At 40.6% G+C, this 20,816-nt stretch overlaps 3 protein-coding genes across 4 annotated transcripts in view; 1 reads left to right on the top strand and 2 right to left on the bottom strand.

Moving 5' to 3' along the window:
* LOC105356230 (protein unc-13 homolog A) overlaps nucleotides 1-1,122 on the bottom strand; it is a 30,423-nt gene extending 29,301 nt beyond the window's left edge. For both annotated transcript variants that reach the window (XM_020711009.1, XM_020711010.1), the window contains exon 1: nucleotides 651-1,122. In XM_020711009.1, coding sequence (XP_020566668.1) covers nucleotides 651-672 — 22 coding nt within the window. In that variant the 5' untranslated portion in view covers nucleotides 673-1,122. The remainder of the gene's footprint in view (nucleotides 1-650) is intronic.
* Nucleotides 1,123-3,338: 2,216 nt separating this feature from the next.
* btbd2 (BTB domain containing 2) lies at nucleotides 3,339-9,522 on the top strand. The gene is made up of 9 exons (XM_004079184.4): nucleotides 3,339-3,882; nucleotides 3,976-4,095; nucleotides 4,235-4,391; nucleotides 5,057-5,162; nucleotides 5,259-5,456; nucleotides 5,525-5,717; nucleotides 7,589-7,676; nucleotides 7,780-7,926; nucleotides 8,567-9,522. The coding sequence occupies exons 1-9, from the start codon at nucleotides 3,371-3,373 to the stop codon at nucleotides 8,726-8,728; spliced, it is 1,683 nt and encodes a 560-aa protein (XP_004079232.1). The 5' UTR covers nucleotides 3,339-3,370; the 3' UTR covers nucleotides 8,729-9,522.
* A 1,711-nt stretch (nucleotides 9,523-11,233) lies between these two features.
* Nucleotides 11,234-20,593, bottom strand: eef2 (eukaryotic translation elongation factor 2). Its single transcript, XM_004079183.3, has 14 exons — nucleotides 20,445-20,593; nucleotides 19,384-19,598; nucleotides 17,463-17,644; nucleotides 17,179-17,390; nucleotides 16,921-17,099; nucleotides 15,931-16,036; nucleotides 15,406-15,658; nucleotides 15,133-15,328; nucleotides 14,923-15,046; nucleotides 14,596-14,838; nucleotides 13,967-14,320; nucleotides 13,426-13,608; nucleotides 12,129-12,261; nucleotides 11,234-11,905 (listed from the first exon to the last, which is right to left on the bottom strand). Exons 1-14 carry the CDS (start codon nucleotides 20,445-20,447, stop codon nucleotides 11,712-11,714), a joined length of 2,577 nt encoding a protein of 858 aa, XP_004079231.1. The 5' UTR covers nucleotides 20,448-20,593; the 3' UTR covers nucleotides 11,234-11,711.
* Between the last annotated feature and the right edge of the window lie 223 nt (nucleotides 20,594-20,816).

Here is a 20,816-nt window from a genome sequence, read left to right as displayed (position 1 = left end):
TCAACCATAAAAATGAAAGAAGATGTTCCAATATAATGTGTTTAGCAGAAACACATTTAAGGCTGTTTTCTTACAGTTTTCACACAAAAATACTACATTTCTTCTATTTGCAGTTCTCCTGGAGTTTCAAACGCTCCTCGTCTCTGGTTTCACCTCATTCTGGGTGTGAAGCTGCGGCGTGACTTTTCTGTGCAGCTTGTTTATCCCGCAGAGCCAGAGGGAGCACAGTGTCAGCATCATCAGGTGCTTTTCGGGAGTGTGGTTGGAGGTTGGAGGAGGTGACGCATCGCTTTTGGGAGGGGGGGGGGGACGCGCGAGGGGAGTGACGCGCGCCTCCTGCCAACTAACTGCCAGTATTCCCTTGGTGAAGGGGAGCGGTGCGGTGCGGCAGGGGCTTTTCCTTATCCTCCTCCGCCTCCCACCTGCCCACGCATGAATGAGTGGGGGGGGGGGGGGGGGGCACTCACGAAAGGAAACCGCATCAGTACTATCCGAGAGAGGTAACGGCGGGTTCTCCGCTGCAATAAAAGCCTTTTTAGACACTTTCCCGCGGAGCTGCCAGCCTCGCGGGCTCCGACAACTGCCGCCGTTAAACATTTTATCAAACAACACAGAAGGTTTCGGTGTTTTTTTTTCTTTGGTGTCCTTACCTCCCACACACAGCAGGGACATCTCTGACAGCGTCCCCCGGCAGGACTTCGTACTCCTCGGTCACTTAAGTCTCTCGGCCGCAAAAAATCAAAATTAAAAACTCAACCAGAACCGTTCCGCTCACGAGAATGAGTCAACATCGTCTCAGAGGCGGCCGTCTCCCCCTGTTGCGCTTCAGGACAGGACAGACAGGAATGAAATCCTCTCCCCTCCTCTGGCATCCTCCTCTGCATTGCCTCAGCTCTCCGCCGCTGCTCCTCCCGCTCACACAGCCATCTTGTTTCAACAGCGGACTCCGCGCGAGGACAACTCCCTCGTGCCGCGCCGCCCCTGACGTCACGCTCGATGAGTAGCAGACTCAGGAGCACTCGGCCGCCAGGATGGGGGCTTGAATAACCAATGAAAAATAGGGAGGCAAAGAATTTCATTCATGCTTTGAGGCGTTTTGTGAACACGATGCTCCCATAAAATCTCACAAAAACAGTTTATATTCCCCATTGGACTATTTGAATCATTTAACAAGAATTCTAGGGGTCATTCAATTATATAAATCCGAGTTTAGCACCAGGAATCCCCGCTGTGTGATCATATAAACACCATTCTAATACAACTTGGTCTAAACAAAATTTACTATTTCAAACCAAATAAAATCTAAAAAAAAAAATTTCAATTGCATAAAATTCATATAGTCAAATATACCCCCCCCCCCATTATTTGTAAAAGGAAGTTACTTTAGAAAGATAAGGAGCTTTTATAATCCAGTGGATTTGATTGTTATTATTACTGAAGAATATGACTAGCGTGTTCGAACCAAAACAGTAAAATTCAGTTTTTCTTTGTCTTAAAGTTGGGTTAGTTGTTAAAATAGTAGACTGTTTTTCTTGCTTGCCAATGTATGACAATATAATTAATGTTTTTTGGTGTTTGTTTTTGTTTTGTATCTAAGTGAGCCAGGCATTTAATTTGTGTGGGATCCTCTCTCATATGCACATTTACTGTCAGCACAAGTTAATTTTTTGTACTGTGTGTTGGTGAGATTATAAAAAATCAAGCTGCCAAATAGGAAAACTGACGAAAGAACCCCACAACGAATACAGAGAAGTAAACTGTACCATTAACTGGATTGAGAAATAAAATACAGTTAGAAAAATAATAAACAAATCTCACAGGAGTTGAGTGTCAAAAAAAGAACATTTATAAATAGTCATACATATACAAAGACTATATGTAAAACTCACAGTAAAAAAAAAAGCATTTAGGAAGGAGAGCCGATAAAAAGGAGACTGTGATACACCCAAAACTAATTCAGTTTTACAATACAAAAATATTTTTCAATCACTTTTTTGGTAAAGCTTCGTTTGTAACATAATTTATTCGTTTTTAAGAAATAATTAAAATGCTGTGTACATTTCTAAAAATCGTTGCCAGCTCATTTTTCTCTAGGAACCTCCATGCTTCCGCAGTGATCACACCTTTCAGAGGGATGCCTGTTTTATTCTGGATACCAACTCCACCAGCGACACCGCCCTCTTCTGGTAAAAGAATGTATCTGCAGAAAAGAAAATGAATCAAACACATGGGGGCATTTGGAGAAAGTATTTTCTAAACTAATCTGGTGTCGAATTCACTAGTTTGTTTTTCTCACAATTTTTCAATTTCATGACGACAGTAGCTGATCATTGTGCTGCTTAAATCTCCATTAAAACAGATTACACTTATTAATTTGACTATTTTCCTCCTTCAAATGGTATTTGAACAGTTTCTTGCCACCGTTTTATTTGTCCAATGTGGTTTGGGACAGTTTTTGACACGAGTTAAATAAATTGTAATACTTTCACAGAGATTTTCCGTGTGTTTTTCTTTTTCTGCACTCCTTGAAAAGCATTTGGAAATATTTTTCCTTTGTTTTTGTTTTAAAGTTTTTGCCATTTAATAATATACTTTAGCAACATTGCAGCATTCCCTGCACTCATTCTAAGTGCGTCCAAGGCGGACATTTGTTGTTTGCCGCTCGTATTTAAAAAGAAACTTAAAGTTAAAGTCCCACAATCACTTTCTTTATGACATTTCATTTTATTTACTGTGCAAGTGAATTCAACAATCTGTGCTAGCATCAAATCAGTTATGAGCCAGTGCTGCTGTCTCTGGTGCAATCTAGCCTTTATTATGATGTAATTCAAAGCATTTTCATGGGGTCATCAATGTTCTTTTTTGTATGTAATTTTATTAAAAGCCATGTCAGGAACACGCAGTCGTTTTGACATTCCAAAAAGTGTCATTTCAAATAAACAATATGTAACTTTTAACAGTTTATTTTTAAATCGCTAAAGATAAACTTTTGGAAATAGAGACTGTCAGTTGGTGTCACTAGTGCCCCCCCTTGTGACAGACTTGTGTACAAGAAAGGGAAGGGGAAGGGGGGGGATCAAGGGCGGGGCTACTCAGATCAGCACCAACGTGACATAAAATAGGGCTTTTTAGGACATTTAGGTTGTGGGATTTTGGTTTAAACCTTCATCTTCGTAATTAAAACACCAATGAGGATGTTTTTATTAAAAAAATGTTTATGGGGTACCTAACTTAATTCTAAAGTTATCACACTGCCATGCAGTACCTATATTGGACGCCAGGGGGAAACGAATCCCTAACACGCCCGTGTGGACGTTTGAAAAATCTTAAAGCGAGGAAAAGTGTTGTTTACGCCTACGCCAGATTGAAGATGGCCGCTGGAGACAACAGTGGCAGGCTTCCTTGCCTCGGTTTCTCGGGACCGGGGCCATTAGGAAACAGTCAGCCAAGCAACAGCGTTTTCTCAATGCCAGCATCCAACGGGGGAGCGGCCGGTGGAGTCGGAGGAGTGCAGGGGACCGCGAGGCGTCCAAACCCGCAACTCGGGCCTGGCGGCGGAGACAGCAGCGGTGTTTCGAGCGGAGCGCAGCCGAATGCGCAGAACTCCCATCAGCACTCCGCTGCCGCAGCGGCCGGAGCCATGGCCGTCCCCGCGTCTAACATGGCCACGACCGCCGCGTCGAACGCCTCGCATGCTACAGCTCCGACGGCCGCACCGGGTGCGGCGTCCGTGCTAGTGTACCGAGAGCCAGTGTATAACTGGCAAGCAACGAAGAGCACGGTCAAGGAAAGATTTGCGTTCCTCTTCAACAACGAGGTACTCAGCGACGTGCATTTCTTAGTCGGCAAGGGAATGGGCGTTCAGAGAATACCGGCGCACAGGTAGGACGAAACCCCGTCAGCACCACCGGCGCTCAGACGTCAGCAGACCGCAGCCAGCGGATCTCCTCCCACTTCCTTTGTTGGGGTTTGCAGGTTCGTTCTCGCTGTCGGGAGCGCCGTTTTTGATGCGATGTTTAACGGCGGGATGGCGACCACATCGACGGAAATCGAGCTTCCGGACGTGGAACCAGCTGCTTTTCTGGCCCTGTTGAAGTAAGACCCCAATATGTCACGTTTTCTGCATGGTTCCAGCATTTAAGTCCTGTTATGTGTGTCACTCTGTTGTACTGTAATCCATAACTACTATGATGACTGTGCAGTTACACTCTAGTATGTGCTTCCTCTCCGGCAGGTTTCTGTACTCCGATGAAGTACAGATTGGGCCTGAAACTGTCATGACCACACTGTACACAGCCAAAAAGTATGCGGTTCCAGCCCTGGAAGCTCACTGCGTGGAATTTCTCAAGAAGAACCTGAGAGCAGACAACGCTTTCATGCTGCTCACTCAGGTTAGCTTTGTGTACTCATCAAACATCTTTATCTTTAATGTTTACGTCTGGGATCTGCAACCTTTAATGATAAAAGAGTCCTGTTTCTAACTAAATTCAGCCACAGCCATGAAGTCACTATTTAGAAACATGCACTTTATGTTTTGCAGCCATTCATTTATATAATGTATTTTTTTTTATATTTACAGTGGTTTGTTTATTGTTTGCCTCTGCACAAGACACTGCTATGCACAGAGAATAAGAATATGTGAAAACAAGAATATGTGCTTGAAACTTATTCTAATAATGAATCCCTCTGGCAGTAGATTCAACTTTTTACCATTATTTTACTCTGACATGTTAAAACTCTAAATGTGACTCAACCCATCATTTATTTAGACTGTTGGCATTATTCTTTAAAGCCATAAAGCTACAATGGAGGAAGGAAAGAGCTGCATGCCGGCTCCAGAGCCTCAGCTTCCAGACTCCTGGTCTGAGTAGATCTGAGTTAAATCCTTAGAGAAATTCAACATGGTACTAAAGATTTTTAACATTTATTGAATACTTTTTTTTAAAAATTCCACATAAACTAAAAAGAAAGTACAGATTTTTATATTTATCTATTTATGATGTGTTCTTTTTTTTTGGTCTAAAACCTGGTTGTAACGTGTTTTTTGTGTCGTTAGGCTCGGTTGTTTGATGAGCCACAGCTCGCCAGCCTTTGTTTAGAGAATATTGATAAGAACACTGGAGATGCTCTTGCTGCAGAAGGATTCACAGACATCGATTTAGGTATTGTGCTTTTGCTAACTGTGATTATCTCTGCATGTTATAATTGTGAGCTATAAACTTGCAAACTTAAAAAAAAAAAATTCTTATCCTGCATAGATACATTGGTTGCAGTTTTGGAGAGGGACACTCTGGGAGTGAGAGAGGTGCGATTGTTCGGAGCTGCTGTGCGTTGGGCGGAGGCCGAAGCTCACCGACAGCAGCTGCAGTCCACGCCTGAAAACAAACGCAAAGTCCTGGGAAAAGCTCTCACTCTCATTCGCTTCCCGCTCATGACCATTGAAGAGTTTGCTGCAGGTAAAGATGAGCACACCTGAGCTGTAGGCCTACCGCCACAGCTTCAGCTTCTGTCGTCTACCCCTCAGGTCCAGCCCAGTCCAATATTCTGACTGATAGAGAGGTGGTGAGTCTCTTCCTCCACTTCACCGTGAACCCAAAGCCTCGCGTGGACTTCATCGATCGGCCGCGGTGCTGCCTCCGCGGGAAGGAGTGCAGCATCACGCGCTTCGGACAAGTGGAGAGCCGCTGGGGATATAGTGGGACAAGCGACCGCATACGGTGAGCTTACAACTGAAAAAGAACATGTTACAGAAATGGATTTTGAACAATTTATGAACTTCCATTTGATTTTTTTTTTAACCGAAAGAAAAAAAAAACTCTGAACAGACGTTTCACTGAATGGATAAAACTGAAGACAAAAAATTTCACTGGGAAAGTTATTCATTTAGAGATTTACCAAAAAACATTTTTAATGACCAAAAAGTGTCTTTAAGTGGTAAAGTGTCCTTTTTTAGTACTTTCATTGCATTTTCTCGTTTAGTTAGTTATTGAGTAGCATCAACAATTGACATCAGTAAATAAAGCCAATATTTTAAAGGCATTACTTTCTTTCTTTTCCTATTTGGATCATTGATGTTTAGATTTCGTTGACCACTTTCTTCAATCTAAACTGATCTCAGGCTTTTGACAGTTTGTCATTTTCTTTAACCTTTCATCTGTTTCTTCATCGTTGTCCGTTCTTTCTTTGCTCAAACCGTTCACAGATATTTTTTGCAGAACATGCCTGTAGACGTTCTGCAGTGCAGAAGTCCTGTTGCATCAACCGAGCAGACTTATGCTTCACCTAAACAACGTTCTAGGCATGTGTTTGCATATGTAAATGATTAAAAAAAGAGCTGATCACCAAAGCGGAATACAAACAATCTCTGCATGTCTAACCGGATTAATCTAAGAAGGTTTACTCTGGGAAATTGCTGAGAAAAATCTTTATATAAGCTCTGCGTGTCCATAAATATACTAAAAACGTAACTTGTGCTCAGCATTTTCATAGATTTAAAACCCAGTTTCTACACCATTTTAGTTTTATTACAAACAACAGTAGTAAACAAGTCTTATCTCTGAGATCAACATAAATGAATGCATGTGTATTGTGTATAACCGTTCTACCTTCTCCAGCCTAACTTAAAGATGTTAGCCGTCTGTATCTTGGTTTGAGGAACTGTCGGTTTTTAAATAAAGAGTTGAACCTGGTAGCTTTGTGCACGAGTTGACATCTTTAAAAGCATAGTGAGTGAAAGAGCAGGGTTTCCATCGTCTAGAAGGTTTTATCCTTTCTGTTTGTTATGGAGTCTTTTGGGAAGACGCTAAGCTCTAAGTTGCAGACAAAATAACAGTGGATTTGCTTTAAGCCAGGATTTATGTAAAGCAAACAATAATCACACAAAGTAAAAGTCTTAAAAACAAGGAACAAGGCAAGTAAAAGATAATAAAATGTAAGAATAACAAGCCAAACGGCAAAGCCCAAGAGTGAGATAATGAAGCACCAACTGTCCTCACCTTCTGCTTCAGTGTTCCTTTAAAAAAATGGAAAAATCGGGTTTTATTCTAAATTTATGTATATCTTTCTCCTTTGCATGCGATGAAGGGAGTTATTGAGAAAGAATTGTGTCGTTTCAATGAAGTAATCAAGGTATACAAACTGTATTCAGGTTACAAAAATTATATTCAGATTACTTAAACCTCAAACGGTTGATGCAAACCACCACCATATATAACTAAATGTATTCAGATTACTCAGCCTTTAATCAGATTATGTGAACCCTAACCGAAACGGGAAGAGTTTTCAGATTCTCAAACTGTTGGAAGAATCCACAAACTGCATTTAGTTTACATGAACTGATCAGATGTTTGCTGCTCTGATCCCTTTGGTGCCTATCGTACATAAAGTGAGCGCCATGATGAAGAGTTGATGCCATAAATATTTTTCAAAAACTGGACTTTCTTTTTTAACTTTACTATTCAGACACACTTTGTATACATTAACAGCTTAAATCAGGAAGCTGCAAAAGCTCACTTGAAATCAATACGAAAAAGACGAATTATAAGATGAATATATTGGAAATTTTGATCTTTTTCTTTTTCATTCACAGGTTTTCTGTAAACAGAAGGATATTCATAGTTGGATTTGGACTTTATGGCTCCATACATGGACCTACAGACTACCAAGTCAACATACAGGTACAGCCCTTTGACCCTTCTGGTGGTTTTTGTTGTTGTTCAAGATCATTTGTACTTGGGTGTAATTTTTCTTGAATATCTGTAATTTCTTTTGGCGTTGTAGATAATTCACACAGACAGTAACACTGTACTGGGGCAGAATGACACCGGCTTCAGTTGTGACGGCTCAGCAAACACCTTCAGAGTCATGTTCAAAGAGCCGGTGGAAATTCTGCCTAACGTCAACTACACAGCCTGTGCTACTCTTAAGGTCTGTATGAAATGGAGAATAATTATCACACAGAAAGATGTATAGTGTTATGGCTATATCACGGTTCACCTTTCGCAGTCTGTTTTGTAATTTTTTTAAGCGGGATTTAGAATCCTGTGTCAATCATCTTCTCAGTTCTGTGTTTCCTGCACAAAGAGTTCAGTTTGCCAAATTTACACAACTCTTCCATCGTTGACGGATCTCTGTTTTTATTTTTTAACTTGGACTTGTTTTTCTACGAAGGTTTCGAACTTTGCGAGTTTCAACGAGAGATAAAAGTGTTTAAAATGTCATGTCTGACAAAAGTGTGTGAAGTTTGTAGTGAGGGGTTTTTACATTAGTTTATTTGAATGGGGCCGATATAGAAACAGACATACAGCAATGCAGTAGTCCCATGGCCATACTGTAATGCTTGCAGCAGAAGGTAATTTGCAGCACTTGTCCCTAGATGGGCTTTTAACACTGGGTAAAAGATGAATTTAAGTGAATGAAAATGACACATCTATAATCCTACTTTGCAGATTTCACATATCGCAGAATATTTTTAGAATGTAATTTCTGTGATAAACGAGGGACCACTGTACATATGTGTGCACACACTGTTCTGTGGTGGGTATTCATACTTCCTCTTGTCCTACAGGGTCCAGATTCACATTATGGAACTAAAGGAATGCGAAAGGTTACGCACGAGTCGTCATCTACTGGCACAAAGACCTGCTTCACCTTCTGCTACGCAGCGGGCAACAATAACGGCACTTCAGTAGAAGACGGACAGATTCCTGAGGTCATCTTCTACACATAGTTTCCTCAGACTTCCCAGCAATCTTCCATCAAATGTGACGGCAGCGCAAGGCCACGCCAAAGCAACCAGGCACCAGACTAATCTGGCAGACTTCATACTTCCATGAAATGCACTATTATTCCTGTTTAGCGATATCAGTCCCTCAAACGAGGCAAGACTGAAGACGGCCTCTGACTCGAGGAAGGAGGAGTCTCTCAGATTATTCACAGTATTCGTGGTATTGCTTTGGATTGGCAGCATAAAGCTTGACAAGGAATTCTACTTAAAGATATAATTATTTGACTTCCTGTTCTCAGCCAGCATTAGTCACAACTGTATGAATGTACAGCTAATCAAATTTGCCAAAACAACACCCTCATTAGCTTTTGCAAACGACTAGAATTTCACTCTTTGATGTTAGTTTGAACTTCCGTAGGCGGACAGAGCTCATAGGTTTTAGGGAATCGTGGCAAATGGAAACCAAATGTCCTTCATTTTAGGAATATGAATAAGATGAGCAAAATTAACATTTTCTGTTCTACAGTTCAGTCTGTGATAATCTCTTGTCTTTGCTTGGTAGTTGCCTATACCCAAGAAACCTTGCACTTCTTGGCCTTGCATTTGTGTATTGCGTTGCTCAATGAATGCACACTAACTTTTGAGACATTTTTCTTTGTAGCTTTGTTTTAAAAAGTGTGATCGGAAGAGATATCCTCAAAGGTGCAGAATTTAAAGGGGTCATGTATCACAGTGGCATTTATTACCATTATGTATGTAACTTGAAATAATTATCCATTAAAAATCAAAGAAAATGCTGTTGTGGTTGTTGTCTTCCAAAACAAATTGATGCCAGGTGGTACGTGGCTATTTCTGCAAAAACATCTTCATTCTTAAACAAAAACTAAGGTAACCATTACAGATCTTTATATTTTACTTTAAATTTTACACTAAGCCTACCAGAGACATTTTAAAATTACATTTTAATTCAGTTTTGAAAACAATCCTTTTAAAATCAAACATTCACAAGCTACACATTCCCTTATTCTTGCCTGATGCCACTTCACATTACAATGTTCTGTTCTTCTGGCTCGTCTTGCCCCCCCAGCCGTCCCCCAACTCCATCTGGAGGACGCCCATCTGCTGGACTATTTAAACATGTAGTTGTAGAGCTAAGTCTAAGAGTTCTGGTACATTGCCTGTGCGTCGTGGGAGAGGATCCTTCCTTCATGTGGACATCCCTGAGGTTTCTTTCCCCCCCCTGGAATTTGTTCTTTTTTAGGACTTTTTTTCCTTACTGAGAAGGAGGGTCTAAGGGCAGTGATGTCTGGTTTAGTTTAATCTGTTTAGTTTAGCAATCAGCTGTGTTTTATAACTGATTAAAATTTTTGTACATTTGTGAAGCCCATTGAGACAATGTTGTAATATTGGGCTATATTATTTAAACTGAATTGAATGTTAAAGTCAGTATATTATAAAGTACTACATTTATCTCATGTTAATTCATTAGGTTTAAGCTCGGTAAGATGCCCTAAGGGACCATCCGTTTAGGACTGGTGCTTTGTTAACGAAGACCAACCTGAACAAGTGTGTGCTGCTGGATATAAGCTTTTTTGGTTTAAAATATTAAGTCTTTATTTTTCACACATCTAGGTGTGGGAAATTAGTTCTTTGCATTTGACCCATCTGTGGGAAGCAGTGGACACATCCACGCTTGGGAACCATTTGGTTGGTTTAATCCCCCAATCCAGTCCTTTACTGCTGAGTGTCTGGATGGCCTGGATTTGATAGCAACCATTAGCTGCCAGGGAACTCTTGTGGGAACAGAATTACTGTAGAGGTTGCTGGTATGACAATAGAAAAGCATTAGAAATAATTTTTATTTTATTTTAGACCTGACATTGATCTCCTAGAGCTAAAACATAAGACAAAACAAACAATGTTTGCAAGTCTCAAGTCCTATAGGTTGAGTCTAAAATTCAACTCCCCATCTCTGCTGACTGCTCAGTTCATACCATGATATCTGAGTAATTTGGGTGTTGAGGTTCCCAATATATTAAATTTCTTAGTATTGAACCTAAATGTGTGTGTTTTTTTAACCCTTGTGCTATCTTAGAAGATCCCACCCTTACTTTGACGTGTTCTCCCTACCATGACAAAGGTGGATAAAGGTGGAAAGATTTCATGTAATCCATGGACACCAGTGAAGATCACAAATCATTGAAGAAAAAAGGTTCAGCGCACTGTCTAGTGGGTCTATATGACCCAACTCCCAATGTTAAAATGCCTAGGATAGCACAAGGGTTAAAAACCATTTCTGAATAACCTCTCTTAAAGTGGATTCACACATATAAATATGAGTAATTCTTTGCATTTGTGTCTAGATTTCCCACAATCCCCCATGTGATGATGTTCTAATAAAATTAAATTAAAGCATTAGCATCTGTTCTAACTTCTGCAGTGCAGTGGCCAGGGTGCTGGGTTTCCTCACTGAGACAGAGACACACTCATAAAATGCACGAGAAAGAGTCACATTTTCATCATGACTTGACTTTTTATTCATTACATCAATTGAGCAAAAGTTCAATTCAGCCAGTCTGACTTCTGCAACACTTTGTTGTGATTTCCATTCTTAAATCTGGCCACGATCCATTTGAACAAGCATTATTGCAGCAGTATCACAGTGCACTGTACAGGCTCCTCCTGGCAGATAAGTAAATGAAAAACGGAGAAAATGTGAGCTAACAAAAGAGGAATAACTGCCTCGATCCAATTGCTTCCCAAAACCCTCACCCTAGGCACTTGGTGTAGCTGTGGAATGGGGGCAACAAAAATAATTAAAAAAACACTACCTTTTCCACTACCTTACAACTGAAGTTGTGTTTCTGCTCTGGACTTAACATGAAAATAAACTGTGCAATGTACTTAGAAGCCTCTCCAAAGATTTAAAGTGCCCACGGGGAAGGGTTTGGTGTTCATTTGGTGATTTAGAATCCGAGGTGTGTGTTTACAATTTGTCCAAGTAGTTGTCAAGGGCTGGTATACCCTCTTTTAGGCCTTTGCGTTTCCTAATTTCAGCAACAACTTGGCAGGGTCTGGTGGCAGGATCATTGGGGTCTCCCTGGAGAATCTGCCAGTGGTCAAACACACACTGAGGGAAGGCCTGGCCTCCGGTGTTACTGCGCAGGTCAGCTGTGAACCCTGAAGGGAACAAAGGCAGATCGAAGGTTTTATTTGAATATCTTTGAGTAACAAAATCCTACTGTTTAGGCGGTTCTTGCTTGTGTATTTTGCAAACAAAGTATAAATAGAAAAATGTATTTAAAACTTATAATTCAGGCACTCTGGAAGGCCTTCAGTTTGGAATAGATTCAGATCCTGACACACACAAAAACATTGTGTGGCTGAAACAAAATCAACTCACCGAAGGATTCATTGACAGGCAGGTACGCTTTCACCACAAACATGGGAGTTCCCATAACCTGGGATTCCTCAAACACATGTCCACGTTTCCGGTTCAACACCCCATATATTCCACCCACCACCTGCTCTGGGCACTGCATGGAGAAGAAGCAGAAGATGTTTATACGGTACTTTAGACTTTAAGCTACATTTCATCACTTGCTTATCCTTCTATTCTTAAAGTGAATTTCTTTTCAATAATTATTTGCACTTTTTTTTAATTACAAGAATGTGTTTAAATATAATGTGAATGAAGGAAGAAATTTTCTGTTTTACTACACAAAGAAATTAGTAGAAAGTAAAAAATATATTAAAAAAAAAACTGACGTGTAAATGATAATGAAAAGTCTGATATAAAATGTTTCATTCAGATAGTTACGGTGGCCCTGAAGTCCAAATCACATCAACAAATCAATCAACACAAAAACAAATTAAAGGTCACAACGGCAATTAACCCTTGTGCTATCTTAAATGACCCCACCCTTATATTGACGTGTTCTCCCTACCATAACAAAGGTGGATAAAGGTGGAAAGATTTCATGGACACCAGTGAAGATCACAAATCATTGATCACAAATCATTGAAGAAAAAAGGTTTAGAACACTGTCTAGTGGGTCTAGATGACCCAACTCCCAATGTTAAAGTGCCTAGGATAGCACAAGGGTTATAAAGCAACATTACATTTTAGGAAACAAAATAAAATTTATTTTATTCAAAATAAAATTCAATTGTACAAAACAGAAACCTCAGGGATGTCAACATGAAGAAGAGATTCTCTACTACCGGGACGGACAGGCAATGTACCACTGCAAACATTTGGTGATTGCTCAATCCAATCTTTACTGCAGTTCAGACTGAAAACCATTCTACTTTCCCTCTTCTTGAAAACTCAAATGTCATCATTTATCTAGGGATGTACCATAAAATCCACCTTTTCCGGTTTCTTATTTTGTTTTGTTTTTATTAACATTTAATTTAGATTTCTGGAAATTGCTTTATTGTTTTTGAAAAGTCTTTCTTTTACGTTTGATATGATTTCTAAAATGTAATTACTTGTTTTGCTTGTTTAATTTTCGTTGTGATCTTTAATATGTTTTTGTGTTGAATAATTTGTTGATGTGATTTACACTTCAGAGCCTCCGTAGAAAGTGTAAATTAATACGTTTTCCAGCATTTCCTGTGAAGTGCCTTTAAAATATGAACTTTAAAATATTTCAGCTTTGAGGGTTTTTTTCTCTAAAGCAACTGCCCACACTTACCTGAATCTCCACAAGGTAGATGGGCTCCATTAGCCGAGGCTGAGCTGTGAGCTGGCAGGCGTACAGAACCCTACGGGCGGTGGGAATAATCTGTCCTCCTCCGCGGTGAATGGCATCTGCGTGCAGGGTCACGTCATGGATGTCGAAGCGGACCGCACGCATGTTTTCCTCACAAAGTGCGCCCTTCAGGTTGGAGGCAGATATAAAAGTAAGCAAAGAGTTAGCGAACACCTTTTTTTATGTACACTTCAACAACTGAATCTTAAGAAAGTTTGTTTCAAGAAAATTTGTCTTGCTTTCTGTCGTACAAGGAAAAAAATCTTGTCAAGAAAGTTGTGCAAAACCAAAATAATCAAAATAAAATTATCTTAGTTTGAGAAATTCAGTGACCAGAATTTTTTATTTTAAACAAATATCCTGGATGGACTATTTTTTTACCCATTGGCAGATTTCTTTTGCTTATTTAAGGAAAATCTGCCAGTAGTGTAAAACTATTTAGGGGGTCTGTTTTTGCAGTGTAACAGCAGGTAAATGAATTCACCTCTTTAGATGCCCACTGGAATCCTGCCACAACGCTGTCCTTGATTTCATTTAGGTACTGAACCCCCTTTGTCACATCTATCAGCAGGTTGGGACCGCTTCCGTCTGGACCGAAGCACCAGATCTTTCTGGCCTCTGTGACCTCCCACTCGTACTTATCGGCAAGGTAGCGCGCACGAGCCTTGAGCTCCTGCCGAGCGCTGACGTCCCCCTTTTCGATGTCTTCAGCCAAACCATCTGGGAACGGACGCGCCTTCATGAAGAGACGGTTGTGCTTGTTGGGAGACTTGGACAGACACATCTGGTCTGATTCCTCTGACACGGTTTCTCTATAAGACACCACTGGGTCGGATTTCTGGAGAGACAAAAACAAATGCAGTTCTAATGAAGAAATGTGGGAAGAATTAACAAAAGGTTTAAAAAGTCCCAAAAAAATGCTTGGAAATCATCTTTATTTGGATCAGAAATATGGCTTATGTGCCCAATTAATTTTCCAGATGTAAAATTAGAAAAATAATGAAATCCTTTTTTATTTGTTTGTGTTTTCTTTTAAGCAAAATGACTAATAATTATACTTTAGATAATTCTGTTCAAAGAATTTCAAAGAATAGTCTTGGATTTGGGATCTACCTTCAGAGGAATGCAGGCGTGGTCCTCCTCCAGGTCTTTAAGGCAGATCTCCAGGTGCAGCTCTCCTGCTCCAGCGATGATATGCTCCCCTGACTCCTCGATGATGCACTGCACCATGGGATCTGACTTAGCCAGACGCTTCAAACCCTCCACCAGCTTGGGCAGGTCAGCAGGATTTTTGGCCTCCACAGCCACTCTGACCACAGGACTCACACTGAACTTCATCACCCTCATGTTATGAGCCTGCAGAGAGTTACCATTTAAGTTGATAGGAATTAGGTAGTCACTCAAACACTTGTAAGGTTATAAAAAAAACAACTATTTTACTTGATCAAAGGTGGTAATGGTGCCTGTTTTCACAAGAAACTGGTCTACTCCAACTAGACCCACTATGTTACCACATGGGACATCTTCTATAGGTTCCACATACCGACCCATCATCAGAATGGTTCTAAATGGACACACACGTTGAAAAAATGTAATTATAAACAAGCAAAAAACTCATCAAGCAGTTTCTTTGTTGTCTGTGTAGCCAACCTCTGTATAGGTTTGATGTAAAGGTCTTCCTTTTTGCCAGGGGTGAAGTTCGGCCCCATGATGCGCACCTTCTGCCCCGTAGACACACAGCCAGAAAACACTCGCCCGAAGGCGTAGAAACGACCCTTGTCGGTTGTTGGGACCATCTTGGAAATATACATCATCAATGGAGCCTTGGGATCGCAGTTTTTAATACCTGAGAAGAAAGTTCAGATGCTCCGAATTACTGTTTTCTGAAAATGTTGTCACAAATTCCAAGTGAGCTTCACGCACCCATGGCAGCTTCGTCATCTCCTGGCCCCTCGTAGAGGAGCTCACAGCGGTATTTCTGTGCAGTGACCGGGGACGGCAGGTGGATGGTGATCATCTGAAGCAGGGCTTCTCCAGCAGGTAGCCAGCGCCGCATCACTGCCTTCAGCAGGGGCTTCCCCTCCTTTTCCTTGTCCTCCGAGTCCAGCTTAACGTCCAACTTATCAATAAGTTTAGCCGTTTCTTCCTTTCTGAAATTCATGATGGCATCAAACACCTGTGATAAAAGAAGAAAGATGATGGATGCTAAATGAGCCCTATAATGAACCTAAAAAAGCACCTTTCTGTGCTTTTTTGGGCCTTTGATAAAAATTAATTTCAGTGAAATTAAATATTCCAATTCTAGATTTGTTCAAAAAACAGTTGCCAAAGCAATTTAAATGTCTCAATTCACAAAAACACAGTTAAAATAATAAAAAAACACACAAATCCAAAGGGCTTTTTTTGTTACAGGTCTTATTTTTATTTATTTTTGCTTTTTATTGTCACCTTAAAGATGGGATCCAAAACCAGCTGGCTAAACGTTCGAGGAAACTTCTGTCCATCAGGACCTGTTGCAGTCTTACTGAATTTCCCAGCGCTTGGATCAAAGTATCTGCAACGAGCAACAAAATTACAACTATTTTAATTTTTAAAATTCAAATTTTGTAGATTTTTAAGTTTGTTAATGTTATAAATATGTGATATAGAACTGCTTTCAGTTAGAGAAATGTTACACTATGAAGAATTCTCACTGAACAGTTTAACAATATAACTATTGTTGTTCCTATTGTTGTCTAAAACACTTTTAATGCAGGAGATAGCTAACAAAATGAAAGCTGAGCCTGCCATAGCTACGAATTCAAAGTACTTACAACTTTTAGTAATATAGTGTCAAAAAGTTGTAAAAGACTTTAAAAGACATTATTTAATTGTGTTTTTCTGATGATGGAGGACATATATAAAGAAAATTAGGCTTAAAAATGCATATTTGTGTATTTCTTTATACAAATAATTGTCATGCGGGAGCAGCCGAACAAGATCTGAACAAGATCTAATTTGTAGAAAATGCACTGGCTGGGCCACGAGCTCCCTGCTCTGCTCCATTCTGATGCATTTACTAGTCTTGCACTGATACACAGTGACAACAGCCACTGCGTGTCAGTGCAACTTATACTCTACTATACTACTATATAGTGCGACTTATATTTGATTTTTTGTTCTTTGTCATCCTTTTTCTTTTTTTGCTGCAGTGACTATTACTCTAAAGCGACTTTTAGTTTAAAAAAATAAGTTATTCCTAGAAAAAGTTTTTTTTTGTTGAATTTCTGTAAACAGCATAATCATATTTAAAAGAGCACTGGGAATGCTTTCAAAATATATCAAAAGATGATCAGAGTGGGTCTATAAACATCAGTTAAAACTATTTTTTTGGGTGAAACTTGAGTTTAAATGCCTCTTAAGGGAAGTGCATGTACCTTTTTACATATTTGCACCCACCTGTCTCCCCACAGCTTCTTCATCATGTCCTCCACTTTCTTACACCTCTCTGCTGGTCCCAGCTGGGCCACTCCTTTTGCAGTGAACTTTGCCACATACATTTCAGCAAACTGCTTTAAGGTGAAAGCCCACCCGTGGAGTCCGGAACCAAAGCCCACTGTTCCAATGACGGGATCGATCTGAGGAACACAAGTAAAACATGGGATCAAGTGAACTGGAGCCTTTTTTATCTGCTTCAGAACACCTGTGGTACTTTACCATGATGCTTCCCATGGGTCCGCTCTCATCTTCTCCGTAGGTTGAGATGATGACATTGACATTCTCTACGATGCGCTGAAAAGTCTGGTAAAGCTCATCAGGTTCCAGCTGCAGCTCAAGCAGGGCCCGGTCCATTTTGTTCATCATCAGAACCGGTTTGATGCGCTCAGCGATGGCCTGCCGCAGGACGGTCTCGGTCTGCACACACACACCTGCATGACGAAAACAACAGGTGAGCCTCTGTGCAGACAAGCGTGTGAGACTGTTTGAATTGATGGAATTACCTGAGACACAGTCCACCACCACCAGGGCGCCGTCGGTTACCCTGAGAGCAGCTGTGACCTCCGAGGAGAAATCCACGTGGCCCGGAGAGTCAATCAGGTTGATGAGAAAGCCGTTTCCGTCTTTACTCTGCTTGATGAACGCCAGGTCATTATCTCCAAGCTCATAATACATAGAGATGGCCCTGAATAACATAAAAACAGAATAGTAGAACGTTCTGCTCTCATTTTGTATTTGTTCCATTTTGATGCATCTATTTACACCTTCTAACTTGGATACTAATGAATCAGAACAAATGTTGGTGAAAAAAGAAAAATCATCCAGTAAATCAAATAAAAAGTGGGTCTTTGGATAACAACACTGCATTTGCATTTTTTTAATTGATAGGTTTATTAATTGAGTAATAAATAAATAGAAATACACATTTTATTGTATTGTTTTTGCTTCAGAATTGTTAACACACCTGAATGACTCTCAGTCTTCGGACATTGAACAACAATGCTTTTTTTATTCTTAGGTTATTTTTAAACTTTTCATTTACTTGTTTCAGTAGGCCATGTTCTGTACTCAGTCTATGTGCGTTGCAGTAATATTTCTGGTAATTGTGTCTCTGCTCTGAGGTTCTAACGGCAAAGGAAGTTCCAACCAGAAAAATAAAGTAATTATGATTTGAAAACATTTTTTAAATCCATGATTTGGGGCTCTTGAGACATTCACAATGGACAAAAATTTTTTTGTTTTTCATTACAGCTATGTACATTTTTAAAAAATCTCCCTAAATATTTATAGTAAGCAGAATGCATGATGGTTAGTTCAAGCTTGTGGGTGGAATTTTCTCTCGTTGTGTTTACATCACACACACACACGCAAACTTTTTCTTTTATCTTTTTTTTTTACCTCCTGTTTTTGTGTGTTATTATTGGTAGTTGTCTTTGTTTGTCAGATCTGTTTTTCCAGTGTATTTTCATTTGTTTGTTGTTGTTTTTCTTTCTGTTGTCTCACTTAAATAAAAATTAATAAAAAATAAAAAGTAATTTTTTTTTAAAAATCTGATATTATAATGTACAACTTACTCCCCCTTTTATTTAATTAAACTGAAAAATAGACTTGTTTTACTTTTATTGACTTCTTGCTCTCTTAACCCTTGTGCTATCCTATGGGGTCAAGATGACCATTGACGTGTTCTCCCTACCATGACAAAGGTGGATAAAGGTGGAGAGGATTTTATGTAATCCATGAAAACCAGTGAAGATCACAAATCATTGAAGAAAAAAGTTCAGCGCACTGTCTTGTGGGGTCTAGATGACCCCACTCCAAATGTCAAAGTGCCTAGGATGGCACAAGGGTTAAAGTCTTTGTATATATAAGCCAGATTTGCTTGAATTTTATGCACTAAGTTGGTTAATAAAGCATCAACCTTAAATGTTAAAAGACCTAACGAGTCCATGTTCTCCCTGTGCATACGAAGGTTTTCTCTGGCTTCCTCCCACAGTTCAAAAACATACTTCATGGGTTGATAGATTACTTGACATTGTCCCAAGGTGGGACTGTGAGCTGGCGACCTGTCTGGGCTGTGCCCCGCCCTTCGCCCAACGGCAGCAATGTTCGATTCTTTCAGCCCAGTGACCCAAAAAAGAATATAGCGGGTTAAGAAAATGACTGAATGGATGGACTAAAGAGCTACAGTGTTATAACACATGTACATTTGTACGTGAGTTTTGTTTATGAGTTTGGTCTTACAATTATTGCTGTTTTCTTTATTTTTTAACCGCTTAAGCAAAGATTTAACCCCTAATAAGATATTTTTGGTGTGGCGTTTAAAGAATGATTGCTTTGTAATGATTGTGAAGTACAGCAGTCTGTTGGACTTAAAATGGGTTCAACACAGAGCTGCGTGCGCACCATCAGCTCTGGGACACGTACGTTGATTTAATGGTGATGCAGCGCTCCTGCTCATCCTTGCGCGTGTCTGTGAAGCGGGTCTCCCCGGCCCGGGCTGAAGCGATAATCCCAGCCTTGGAAACCAGGGAGTCCGTCAAGGTGGACTTCCCATGATCCACGTGGGCAATCACTGACATGTTTCTGATGTTGGACTTCTTGTCCATGATGGCACGGATCTGGTCCACCGTGAAGTTCACCTGTTGGGAGTGAGGGCAGCATGTGGGTTTCCCACTATACAACCAGCAGCAGAGCCTTGTTTAATTCATCGTTTGTGTCTATTTATGTCCATCAGCACAGCCAGTCCAAGCAAAGTTATAAAAAGAATTTGAAACTGAAGCCTGCAGGGAGGAGGGAAGGCATGGTGTGAGGACTTCTGATTCCAGCAACGGATCAGGAATGACTGAGTCACCATGTACTCACATGATGGACCATGTGGTGTCTAAAATCACATTAAACCAATTCTTTGATGTTTATATTTGTGACAAACTTGATTTTTATTTTTACTTTCTATGAATTCATGTAAAGCCCTATTATATAATCCCAAAATCTGATCCAGATCCCTGTTGGTGACGTATTGCAGTTGGCCTGCATATATACTTGTATATTTCATTGTCTCTTAAATGACAGTGACGCAATCTCCTGTAATCTGGTGTTAATCTATACTTTGGGGATCCCGAGCTTTATTTTATTGTCTGTCTGGTATCTCTGTGCGCTGTCATTGTCCCGGCGCATTTGCGGCGTTTCTGCAGCCCCGCAGATAGAGGCTTTGCGATCAACGTCACAGGGAGGCAGCCAGGCTGAGCAGGGCCACAGCCTTGCCGTATCCTAACGGACCACAAACCCGAGCCCCTCTCTGCTCACATAACACCGCCCGCGCGCCGGCATCCATTTTCACGCGCGCACCTGACGGGCTCCATCCAGGGACAGCATGTTGCTCTGAGTCTGACACATAACTAACTGCGCCAGAAGGCTTTCAGCGGTGCGCGGCACACTTACATACGCACAACACTGACAAATGTTATCTCCGCAGGTTACAGACTCACCATGTTGCTGGCGGGACGATGGTCTTTTTGGTGTTACGGGTTATTGCTGTAAACACTGCCTCTGAGGACAGGCAGTCCCGGTGGTGACAGGAGAGGGGCTGCTGCTGCTGCGACCGCCGTGTGTAGGTGCAGTGGCGGAGTCCGACAGCAGGGGGCGCTGAGGACACTCAACAGCCCGGCGCGTGTCGGGTTTCTGAGCATGCGTGGCTTTGCTGCAGGACACGCTGTGATGCAATGGGGTATCCAAGAAAACACATAATATTATTTATCAGAAATGTTTTCAGTATAGCGACACCTTCAGGTGACTCCCGTTACAATTAGTTTTTTTTTAACATAAGTACATATTTCAGAAATTAAATCCTATTGCGTGTA

Source organism: Oryzias latipes, chromosome 17, assembly GCF_002234675.1.
Source record: "Oryzias latipes chromosome 17, ASM223467v1".
NCBI lineage: Eukaryota > Metazoa > Chordata > Actinopteri > Beloniformes > Adrianichthyidae > Oryzias > Oryzias latipes.
This window is presented reverse-complemented; position numbering and strand designations above follow the sequence as displayed.

Excerpts from the sequence above, each read along its gene's own strand:
- eef2 (XM_004079183.3), bottom strand. Across the intron at positions 15,329-15,405 it reads AGATGACGAAGCTGCCATGG|GTATTAAAAACTGCGATCCC; the intron begins GTGCGTGAAGCT and ends CTTTCTTCTCAG. Across the intron at positions 15,047-15,132 it reads TACATCAAACCTATACAGAG|AACCATTCTGATGATGGGTC; the intron begins GTTGGCTACACA and ends GTGTCCATTTAG.
- btbd2 (XM_004079184.4), top strand. The coding sequence starts at position 3,371 with ATGGCCGCTGGAGACAACAGTGGCAGGCTTCCTTGCCTCGGTTTCTCG. Across the intron at positions 4,392-5,056 it reads CTTTCATGCTGCTCACTCAG|GCTCGGTTGTTTGATGAGCC; the intron begins GTTAGCTTTGTG and ends TTGTGTCGTTAG. Across the intron at positions 7,927-8,566 it reads CAGCCTGTGCTACTCTTAAG|GGTCCAGATTCACATTATGG; the intron begins GTCTGTATGAAA and ends CTTGTCCTACAG.